At 43.7% G+C, this 12,369-nt stretch overlaps 1 protein-coding gene across 7 annotated transcripts in view; it reads right to left on the reverse strand.

Annotated features, from left to right (window-relative positions):
• lrba (LPS-responsive vesicle trafficking, beach and anchor containing) overlaps positions 1-12,369 on the reverse strand; it is a 241,352-nt gene that overhangs the window by 130,049 nt on the left and 98,934 nt on the right. For all 7 annotated transcript variants that reach the window (XM_054751516.2, XM_054751519.2, XM_054751518.2 and 4 more), the window contains exons 34-35: positions 2,429-2,493; positions 529-637 (exon numbers count right to left, since the gene is read on the reverse strand). In XM_054751516.2, coding sequence (XP_054607491.2) covers positions 529-637; positions 2,429-2,493 — 174 coding nt within the window. The remainder of the gene's footprint in view (positions 1-528; positions 638-2,428; positions 2,494-12,369) is intronic.

Consider the following 12,369-nt stretch of genomic DNA (forward strand, 5'->3'; position numbering starts at 1 on the left):
CCGACACGGTTCGTCTAGATGTCTGGGCTAGACACACCCGAGGACAAGTAAACACTAAACAGCGGTTAGTATTCATCACATGGTGTGTGTGTGTGTGGGTATTCATGCCACCGTTCTAATAAACACATCCAAAGTTTAGTCAAACCACTGACCCAATGATGACTCTCTAACTAGCTTCAGCACAATAATCCTCCAGATCTGAAAAGGTTCATTTATATTTAGAAGTAGAAACTAAATGAGACGTCGGAGAACATTGTTCAGGTGAAGGAAAATGTCACCAGTTGCCAAAATACCCACTTCTACATAAAATAATCAACAAAACAAAAAAATACATGTCATGATCGTCCGTGGATCCAGTTATCCACACACAGCAATGGAGCCTGCCTGTAGACCTATGGACATGTCGTTGCTGTGGTTCAATTAAATTATATTAGAATATTTCCTCATTACGACCAGTTAGTTTGCTTAGAAAACAAATAACAATGAGAACTTATTACACAAGTCTCCTAGAAGTGTGTATCGTCTTACCTCAAACTCTGCATGCTTGTGTATGTCTTCAGCCCGCTGTCTGCTCAGGATGAACTCGGCTTCATTAGCAACACGAACCAGGTGGTCCTTCATAGTGTGGCTGAGGAGCCTGAGGGGATAACGAGGCAGGGCCATCAGAAAAACAGCATTTTCCACTTCAACAAGGGAGTAAAACGCCCAAAATCTAAATGGTTACTAAATCTTGAGCTTCACAGTATCCTAAACTAATTTCATGCTGATTTCTGGAGACCACCAGAACGAAAGCAGCAACATCTCTGAAATTCTGTCAAAGACCCTAACAGAAGAGCAGAAAATCTAATTAGCAAACTGAACCAGAGCAGATTTGTTCTCGGGTGCTAATTGATTTGTTAATGATATGCATCTGACAAGAGGGAGGATCTCTGCTCATGTTCCTACACATGTAGTCTAGCTCCCTCCTCCTCATCAGTGCTGATGAAATACGCATGTCGTTGTTGTGCAGGTCAAAGAAAGCTCTCCACAGGCCTGCAGGTCGGCGCTGTGCAAAGTGGAACAATAACAGACTAGGAGACGTGGAGGAGAGGTGGAGGGCAGGCTGAGCGAGGTGGGAAGAGAGTTCAGCGGCCGGAGGACGAGTGTAACCCAAGCCTGCTGTTTCAGCACAGTGCAGCGGGGGAGCGGGGGAGCGGAGGCCTCCTCAACCTCCATAACCTCCGTGGCACTGTTCTGGCCTCACCATCAATAACACAACCACTGACCTTCCCTTTGGCGCTATGTGCTAGTGTGGATACGGCTGTGACTCTGAAAAGATTCTCAGAATTAAGGAAGTCTAAAGATCGATCACCAAAAATATTACGAGGACAGATTCTCGGTTTTCATCGTTTTATTGGTAGTTTTTGGCATCGAGCCAAGACTTCAGCCCATAAACAAGCAGCTCATCTGGTCTCAACTGAAGTCTTAAACATCTAAAAATGCTCGTTAGAAATTATTTCAGCTAAAACATTTTTACTTACGTTTAAAACTCAGATAAAGAGAAAAAACAAATGTTTATGGGATAATATTGATCATAAATGACTTGGAGGTGGTCAGTTTTGTTTTAGACCTGCTGACTGTAGCTGGTGTGTTTGTGGCGTCATGTGACTGGAAATTGAGCCGAGTCACCAAACTCAGTTTTGTTATTCCTCACATTGATGGAAACACTTTAAAACGACACTTAGATTAAAAACAGAACATAAAACTGAGAAATAGCTTGTTTTTGACTAGTGAGAAGTGGCTTAGTTTACACTAAATATCTGCATCTGCCTTCATCACCACGTAAACCAAACAAGTATTTACTAATCCTCTTAAACCCATGCCAAAGCCCTAATCTAGTTAGCACTGTAAGGGATTACCAGCTGTAAACACCGTGGCTCAATAATGTCTAAAGCAGACACGTAGACGAGTCTGAAACACACACACACACATGTAAAAGACACACTCTGGATGACAAATCGCTAAAGACAGAGAATATGATTACAAACAGATAAAGGCTCAGAAACAAAGGCATAAACGGACAGGTGGACAGTGAGGAATCAGGAGTGATTTCCCCCGGTGTCACAGAGGAACCAGCAATCAGAGCTCCTGTCACCGTCTGCCTAACCTCACTCCTCCTGAATCCCTGTGGGATGAGCAGGTATTGAGCCTTGAACTCACAGGGTCTCTCCACCCTCGCTGTAGCTAAACCCCGCTACTCTACCCAATCATTGATTGTTGTCCAGAATCCTGAATAGCCACACCATCACGGGGTCCCTGGGGGTGTGGGGGGATGTGATCTGACCCAAACATGGAGACACTGGAAGGAGGCCAATGGAAAGAGACTAGAGAGATAATGAGGTGCTGCTGGAGGAATTAAGGACAGCAGATTGTTGTCTGGGTGACCTACCTGCCTTCATTGACCAACTCGATGAAGGCCAGACCTGCGTTCTTCTGAATGGAGTTCTGCCATTCCTGCAACAAAACACATTACTGGTGAAACGTTGAAATAATGCTAAAAAAGGGCATACACTCATTATTACAATCAATCCGCTGTGGTCTCTCGTAGGAATAAAGAGTCGTCTTATCTGGCGCTGCTGTTTCATGGAGTAGAAGTTAGTCTAAGGAGTGGGGGTGGGAAACGGCAGGATTCTGACTCCCGCTCATTAATATTCATGATATGCAAACATCTCACCACTGATTCACTAACGGCAACACACTTCCTCCGCTGCCTTTGTTCTTTCTTTCTTGTTGGATAAAACAATTCAATGTTAATGTCTCATCTCCACAAATAACACAAGCCTGAAGGAGCTCTGCCATGTTGTTGTGTTGCTAATGCTAACAGTTAGCTTCTACTAGCCGAGACACGCTCTGCTCTCTCCTGATGCTAAATCAGCAACAGCCGTCCGTGGTGGCAAGCCAAAATGGCCGAGTCCATGAAAGCTAATTTATAATGTGATGCAGATCTGTCGACTCTTCTGATTTGAGTGCTTCCCCATCAGCGGCTAGTGCAGGAAATAGGGGTAGAAGGGTAGACGGCTGTTTCCGCGTTCAGCCTGCATGTTGAATTCAGAGTGACCGATCGCATTTTAAAATAAGCATTATGCATTTCTCAGTGACCCTCGCCTTTAACCCCCAGAGACCCACGGTTGTAATACTACAACATCAGATTTAAGTCTACAAAAATAAGCCTTCCCCATTTTTTTAAAAACCACATTTACATTGCTAATAGGTCTATTGTTCAGTTCTGCAACACTATTGGCTGTTAAAATGTGTAAATAGGCCCGTTTATCTGGCCTCCTAGAACAACATGTGAAAGGTTAAAAAAAGATTTTGCAGTTTTCTAAATTTGGGTTTCTGGGGGTTAAACATGTGAATAAAATAACACACTACACCGAGCAGAAAGACTAACTTTACATCCTAAAGTTCTCATAAGTTCTTTCTACAGCAGACGAGCAAAAATCAAATCATCATCTGCTGCAGTTAGCGAAGGCTGCAGCACTCTGAAGGCTTCTGGCCAGCAGGAGCAGATCTGTGTGGAGAGAGCATTTATCACATTTCTCCTTCTCTGCGACTACCGTTATGGTTCAAGGTGTCAGTCTAAACAATCCAACCACAGCCGTGTGCGACTCTACATCCTCCACTTGGAAGGGGACAAAAACGAGAAAAGAAACTCGGCGGTCATCGTCTCTCTTGTGTTCTGTTCAATATTTCAACACCTTCAACGCAAGCGTCAAAAGAATAATAAAGCAACAAGGTCATGGGCCCGGTCTGAACCTCAAAGCACTTTCCCCCCTTTCCTCTCCAGGGAAATGGAGGAATAAGCGAAAGGGGGAAAACTGTTCAGGGACTCCAACTGCTAAACAACTTACTAAAATACTACATCACAGCTACATATTTATAAAAAAATCTATTAATTTAAAAATATGAATGTTAAAGAAAATTCTGCATTAATCTATGTTTACGATTACAACTTGCAGATGAAAAGCTAATAATGCGATCTCTTACACTCGGCTGTCATCTCGAGAGCTGACGGAGGAAGCCGTGTGTTTACGTAGCGACTAGCTTCTCAGTAAGCCTAGAGATCCCAGAGGGAGCAGGATATCAGCGCTACGAGGAGGAAGGAAAGGTCCCTTTACAAGAGTTGCTAATACTCACCCAAACATATTTGTACATGTGTGACGCATTTGGAAACCATATCGCTTTTCCCTCTTCAGCACAACAAGTACATCCCCATCAAACACAATCACGCGCCAAGCCAGGGGAGCCATTCCTAAACGTCTGCACACCGTCACTCCAGAACCAACTGCAACCTCCCACAGAAAACATTACACTTAACCTCAGTTCATAACCGCTTCTCGTCCTGCCAGGCCATATTGGCGTTGACCGTGTTTACAATGCATTCCAAATAAAGAGGGCACACTGGGAATACGAGTCTGGGCTTGGGAGACGAGCTCTGGCAGACGGATCTGTGGCTGAAGCATCGAGGCCCTGGCTGAAGCTGGGAGTGCAGTTGAAGGACATTAACCAGGATTGAAAGCCTGCAGCAGGGAGGAGATTCTACACCTAGACACGTTGTTAAGAGCTGGATTTCTAATTAACACCACAGGAAGTAGGGCTGTAAATAAAAGTTAAACCTGTAATGAAAATCGAATTAATCTAATATATATAATTAAACCATTCATTAGCTGAGACTGAATCCAGTTGACAGTTTTGTGTTTAATTTTGTTTTCAGTGTTGACATAAAGCGTAGAGGCCAGTGGCATTTAGTGGTCACAGACAAAGGTGAAAGAAGACTGATGATGTCATTATGGGCTGCAGAACGGATCCTTCTAGTCGAATTAAAAAAGCAATGACCCTGATCTGAGGGACATCTCCCAGAGACAAAAGAAAAGGGGACAGATCACTGATAGAATATTGGATTTTGGCTGACCTGGTCAGTGATGTTGCAGCTTTTACGGCTGCGATAGGAGGGCCACAACCGCGGCAGTCCTGATGAGATGATACAAGCAGCCATTTGTGACCTCCGACCTTTAACCTGACCTTCTAACAGCAGATAGGACAACAAAGTGTGTGCTTTTCCTTGATCCTGACTGAAAACTAGTCAGTCAGAGGAATTTTCCAGATGTTTTATATACCTAGTCGGGGTTAAGTTTGGTTTTCTCCGTCTCGGCGTGCGAGCGTGTGCATGAATGAAAGTTTGACTATTCATGGAAACGGCCCGTTTCAATCTGAAGTCGATGCGACAGCTCTGTTTGGTCTGTGCTCCATGATGATGGCGTTGAGTCTAAACACACATGCCATGCACTTCCGTCATTACAGCTGATTATCCATAATCAACATCTAAATATACCACTTGCACTGGTGAGAAAACGCAGACCTCCGGAGCAAAATCGCCTTTCAAACATCGAGCTCGCCACAACACAAGAAAAACATTTTCTAATGCTGGAGAGAGAAACGTCCCAGCTTTCCCAAAAATAATAAATAAGTCAGTTGTGCTTTTTGGTGGCATCACTCATAATCACAAGTATTTGTTGATTTGAAAGGCTCTGGGGCACAGCTTCGGATGGGACGGCAAAATCCTGAAGGTCAGCAGAGGCGGATAAAAGCGGGTAAGAGCTACGTTTTCTTCCTCTTCAGTTTCAAACTTCTGCTTTTACTGGAGGTTTTTAATGCTAAGTGACAGAAAAAAAGGATGTTTTTGTTGTCTGAGTGGAAAACAGTAACTGATTAGTACAGAAGCTGATTTGCTGTTGGGACTGACTCGTCGCCCGAGTCACAAACGTGTTCGTATGGAAACCGCTTTCAGAACAACAGAAAATCGAGTTGATGTTTGCATGGTCAAATTCACAACTGAAGGAATATTTACTGATGTCCAAATATTTATACAGCCGGGTCTCCGAGAGCTTCATGGAGTCACACTGTCGAGCCTAAACTAACAGAGAGAGGACTGGATCTGGAGCATCCACCTCCCAAACACACGTTAACCTAAACGTGTGTTCAAACAAGTGAACAGACACAAAGAGGAAAAAACAATACATTACATTAATGTTGTTCTGGCTCTCCTTCAATATAAAATGACGCTTCAGGTTTACACTGCAAAGATGTCAGTAGGTTGCAACAGTAGTGAGACCATTCAGCTTCACACCGTTCAAAACTGGAGTTTCAGGGATTTTTTTAATACAACTAAACTACAAACATTATATATATATATATATATATATATATATAAACAAATTCGGTTTTTATCTTAAAAATAGTTTTATTCAGTTAAAGCTTGAATATGGAACTATTTAATAAAAGGCTATTTTTAAAAAAATAATACCTTCACAGGGTGATTCGAGAATGAAGGTAGAGTATTTCCTTTAAAAGTTTTAATTTATTTTAAAAATAATCAAATACTTATTTTGACAAGCACGACACTGGGTTTATGTTTACATCTACCAGCCAACAGGGGGCACATCGAGGCTGGCTCTGTGGAAAATGGAGGACTTGGCAAGTCAAGCAGCTGCTTCTGAGTCCAGATGATGTCATTAAATTTCTCAGAAGAGCTGAGAAAATGACATTTCTATAAAAGAACTAAAACCAGAGTGAGTTCAGGTGAAGCCGACAACAGACAGAATAAGGAATCGTTCAAAAATCAACAGCAAACCTGGCGACCTTGTTCTAGTGTTACAACTACGACCTCCACACACTAGATGCTGCTTTGGTGTTCCCTTTTCAACCTTTAAGCATCCGAGGCCGTGATACGACCCTTTAGATGAATATAAAGAATATTGAACTTTCTGTCACATTTATCATAACCAATCATTTATTCAACAGGAACCATTTCTGTTTAGCTCAAATCAAGAATAAAGGAATGGGCTTTTTATTTATCTGAGAGGGACCAGGGAAAAAAACATTGATTTTCTTGTTTGGCACAACCGGCCCAACTTCAGTTGAAGTTGTCATATTTTGCACGGATAACGTTAAAAGTTTAAGGATGCGAGATGTTAGCTAAATTATTTAGTTCTCCTTTTTATGGGGGGGAGACCCACATATATTTGGTATATGGTGACATGACTTGTCAGCAGTAAGAAGTCAACACCTAACAGCACGTGCACGGGTAACGGTTAAACGGCCTTATGACTTTCAGACAAACACTTTTTTAATATTTATTATGTAAAATCTCTGAGATGCAACAGGGACCAACTGTAATCCAGTTCCTTTAAAACTTCATGTTAAAGTCCGCTCTCTCCACCAGATAAAAATACCTCGAGATAACTTTCCGTTGCAAATCTGAGCAAAGACGCCAGGACATGATTTTTATCAGCAGGACGGCTGAGGGAGAACAGCGGGGGGAAAACATTCAAATACATTCCAAGGTCTTATAACCGGGGACCTGTCAGGTAGGAAAACATTACATTACCAGTACCTGTCAGGAGGAGAGGTCTCTGTCAGGGAAATTCATTTACTTGAAACACGATTATATGTTGCGTATAAATAACCGAGCGATGGTGCCACTCCGAGCCCGCTCTCAGGAAAGCCTGCCGGGCTCCAAATTAAAAGCCACTCAATATTTTTAGGAGTCTCCTGTCTGATTCTCTCTTCTCAGCTAGACTTCACTTCCTGTCAGGAAGGCCCCTTGACCCCCATCTCCTTCGACACAACCCCCCCTCACCCCCGCCGCTGCCTGCCCCGCCTCCGGCTGCATAGTTGCCAACGATGGGGAGTCTTCAGGATTAAGTGTGAGTTGGTGTTGCCATGTTTTCTCTGCGTCTCACAGGAGAGAATATTTTCAAAGAGTGTGCAGCGTTTCGGCGTGAGGGTGTGGGACGGCAAGCCGCGTGGCGCAGCTGTAAAGGGGCATGGGAGCAGAGTGCGGGGTAAGGGGCGAACAGGGAGGGAGGGGTGAGTACAGCGCTTTGATTTTCTCTGATCTTGAACCTTGTGCGCCTGTTTAACTGCACAGTGGGGTGGAAGGCTGATGGTGAGAAAAATGGTGGAAAAAGTGAATTTTGTTCCCTTTTTTTACCCAACAATAAAAAAATGTCTGAATCAAACATTCCTCATTAAAAATTAACCCAATCGGCCTATCAAGGTGTGTGTGTGTGTGTGTGTGTGTGTGTGTGTGTGTGTGTGTGTGTCTTTTCATCGCTGAATTTCTCAGGTCACCCAACTGATTCCCTCATTTCTCGGATCTTGATATTGATTGTTGCTGACCGTACATCTTATGACCTGTTCCCTGACCACGGGGAGTTTAAACGCCCATGCCTCTACCACTCTCATCTCCTAACCTGGAGGTCAGCGTGTCAAAGGTCAAGATGAGCCAAGTGTTTGGGGAGGTAGACGTCTTTCTCCCTGCTGTCTGGGAGGGAGACGCCCATCTGCTAAACAGGTTAAAGCTCGGTGGATCTGTCTGGGAACATACGATACGGGCATTCATTGGATTACTGATGTTGACACGGATGTTAGTGAAGTAGGCCGACAGGATCATCTGCACCAGCGGTCGTAGCAAAATGCCCAAATTAAAAATGAAAAAGCCCTCAAAGAACCAGACGACGCACTAACGCCTCCCAGCAAGATCTACCAGCTTGGCTGACATCTGCAAACCTTTCACTGTTACATCACCACAATCACCGTACTCAGGGCTCATCTTCAACACAGATATGGCTCGCCGACTCTGGAGAAATAATTCCCAACAGACGCTCAAGTACCACTTCACGTTGGCATTTATAAATATTTACTGAGCACGACGAACAGCGTTGTGTTTTACACTTTTAAATGAGGCTCCTTTGGAACGTTAGTTGTGCTATTCACTCGTTTTTGAGCACATCTGCAGTGGTCTCTAATATAAATGAACGCATTGTGAATCAACCTCTGTGGGGGAAAAAAAGCTCTGGTGCTCTTGTTTCAGGAAGTAGAAGTTAGCCACAGGAGTTTAGCTGATGATGTCACATTTGAGAATTGGACATCTCTGATTGGCTAACAGCAACGTGGCTCTACCACCAACTCTTTTCTTTCCACCAATAACTCAAGCCTGAAGGAGTTTTGCTGTGTGGTGGAGGTGCTAATGCTAATGGTTAGCTTTTACTAGCAGAGATGTGCTCTACTGTTTCCTGGATGATAAACCAACAACAGCCTTCCCCGTCACAAGTCAAGATAGGCGAGTCTATGGATGTTTATTTTTAACCTAGGTCTGTCTCTGAGCGTCTTTCTGTCTATTGTCCTCAGAAGTTAATACAGGAAATGGGGGTGGAAGACAACTTTCATGTTCAGCCTGCATGGAAAACTCAGACTGTTCATTTTTAAAAACAAGTAAAACGGGATTCTCTTTCATAAAGCACAATGTTAAAGTAAATGTTTCCAGATGCTCATTACTAATGTGAAATATTCGTAACTCTACCTAAACTTTAGAGCTGAACAGATTTGGCTCAGATTTCTGTTTCTCACCGTTAACTAATGATTATTTATCAGTGATTAATGTGAACAAAGTGTTCCAGATCTCTATAAACTACATTAGCCAACTACAAGAGAAGCCTTAGAGTACCCACATGTTTACCATGTGGATAGTGATGCAAAAGAACAACACCAAAATACTTCAAGAGATTACTAGGAAGTGAATATCAGAAAAAAAGTTTCAGCTTTCCTTTTTGTTCTAAAGAGAAGTGGACTCCTGCACTTTTGACCACAACAGACCCAGCGTTTCTCCACCTGACAGCACGGTCTCTCTCTGTCGCTCTCCCTTCCTCTCCACTTCCAGGAAGCATCTCTGATAAATGGTAGAAGGATGGATGGGCTGACAGAAGGGCTGGACAATAATGGCTGATCTACAGGACACAAATGCAGCTACTGAGAAGATTTATAGGCCTGCGCACTGCGAACACCATCCAGTATCCAATGAGATCATTTTTTAAAACTCTGGACGGACGGCAGTGAGCACCAGCAAATCCCTTTCTCTCGTCCTGTGCTATTCCGGATTAATCGTGTGTCAGGTAGAAGGCGATCCTCAGACCGTACCCAGGAAACAGTGTGTTGGTCATAAATATAACATGGGAGCAAATCAAGGCAGCACTAGTCAGAGGCAAGGAAAGAGGAGCAAAATGCTTTGTTATGCTAAAGTTGGTTTAAAATGTATTAATGTCTTGGTAGAGGGAATAAATCTGTGCACTTGGAAATCATAAACTGGAGAAAATAACCATAGTTAATGTTCTGGTTAGAGTCTTCGAAATGCACACTGATTAAATGCTTTTCACTTGCAAAATTCTAAGAATATTGATTCAAAACGCAAAGTTTCAGCATTCATGTTCTACTTGTTTCGCTATTTAGATAATTAACGGGAGACCAGGAAGTTTGGCTTGCTTTCAGCACCCCGTAGTGTCTTTAAAAACCAAACCAAAACCTATCTCGTCTCCGAGTTCGTCTTTTAACACCTTAATCTAACAGCTGAACGTCTCCCAGTCTTCCTTAGTGTCTACAGGAGTGATTCATTACAAAATTAAACAAATCAGCTATGTTCGTGATCTAAAACATGCAGGAAACTTGCTGGAGCCAGACCTCAGCGCCAGGTATGTCAGCTCCATTTGATTCAAAGTCCAACAGACCGGACCGACAACCGTGAAGCGGCAAGTGGGATATTCTGGCCACAGAGGGCGATGGGGGCTGGGTGGCCTTTCGTTAACCCGGTAAAGGGTCATTTTAGGACATTCTAGCACAAGAAGCTGATTTTAAAATATGAAAACAATTGCTAAGTATCCCTTTAAATGTTTTGCTTTTTATAAGCCAATATATCCAATTTATTATGAAACTGAAATGCAAGTTAAACAAGGGTTTTAAAACTGGTGCAAGCTGCCCGCCTGAAGAGGTGCATCTGGGGAAGCAGTAGCACAACAGCTATACACCCGTCTCCACCATCGGAACTACCGACCTTGTGTGGGTCTCCACAGCTTACCAGGCCGGCCCGACAGGACCACTTTCCGGGCCATTTCAGGGACCAACCGAGTACCTGTAGTGAGGTAAACTTGGAAATGGCCTGGTACAGTCCCTGGGCGGGGCTTGTGGTTAACTCATGCTGATTGGTTGTAACTCAGGTGAAAATGACATCAGCAGAAGCTGCTTTAAAATCACCATTTCTGAATTCCCAAAGCCAAAACCCGCATAGATCCCTCCACAGCGTCGTTTTCTGGTCTAGCGCTGTAAAAAACAGCGCTTCGTCTGGTCATTGAGCGTTGCTTTTTTACGTCACAAAACTGCTCTCCTTATTGCCCGATAGGATTAATTACAGGGCACTTTGACAGAATAAAAGTTTTAAAGCTATTAACGTCTACGGGCACTTTTTGATGTTGACCGGTGACGCCAAAAGTGTTGCGATATGAAGACATTTTAGTAACAGGGCTGATATTGCATGGAGACAACAGCTGAGAGGACTGAACCAACGTGATTCCCCGTCACCTCCTCCTTCTGAACTCCTCTAGTGGAAACGTGGCTTCTGACACTCTTTAAGGACTACAGTTTGTGATCATTAATCCTCACTTTGTGTATTCAGGAGACGACCAGGATCAATATTACAGATGAGAACAAGGCAGCATGCCACCCCAACAGTTAATGTCGGATCAAAATGGTCCTTTAATTGGAGCGCTGTTGTAGTCACCGGGAAAAGACGCACCATCAAACAGCGGTTTACAATCCCCCCCTCAATGCCCAGCTGAAGTGGCTGCCAATGCAACTTTCATAGGATCCCTGATTAAAAACTGCTCTGCAGTCCCTCGCCTCTTGACCCCCGACCCTGGCTCCACTCCATCTCAAAGCTTGGGAAATTAATTAAAATTTCACAGAGATGGTATCGCATCACATCTCTGATGAAGGTGGTGTGGGTGGGAGGAGGAGGGAGAAAGGGGAAAAAATCCATCAAAATCATCTCCATCTTCCCAGGTTAGAGCTCGCAAGGCTGGAGAAAGTCACAAGATGGCCATGAAGGCACTTCCTGTGTGAAAATTGAGCGCTTCCTGAGCCAGAGGGCCCCAGAAACTCCACTAAATAACGCCATCCATCATGGGTATGGGCGCACTCTCACTGCCTCACATGGAGAACAAACACACAAATAATTACACGTTGTAATTTAGCCCGGAGGAAAGTCTGTCCCTGTTTTCCTCTTTTCCCTGGTGAGAGGCTGCATATCATTCCCACCTTCTGCCCTCCTCTCCTCCCCCGCCGTTACACAACAATAAAATTACATTTGCATTAGCTGTGAGAGAATTTGGTTGGATGATTTATTGAAGCAATCAACACTACACTGGCCAATCCTTGGTCGTGTCACTGAAGTGTGTGTGTGTGTGTGTGTGTGTGTGTGTGTGTGTGTGTGTGTGTGTGTGT

This window comes from Nothobranchius furzeri, chromosome 7, assembly GCF_043380555.1.
Source record: "Nothobranchius furzeri strain GRZ-AD chromosome 7, NfurGRZ-RIMD1, whole genome shotgun sequence".
NCBI lineage: Eukaryota > Metazoa > Chordata > Actinopteri > Cyprinodontiformes > Nothobranchiidae > Nothobranchius > Nothobranchius furzeri.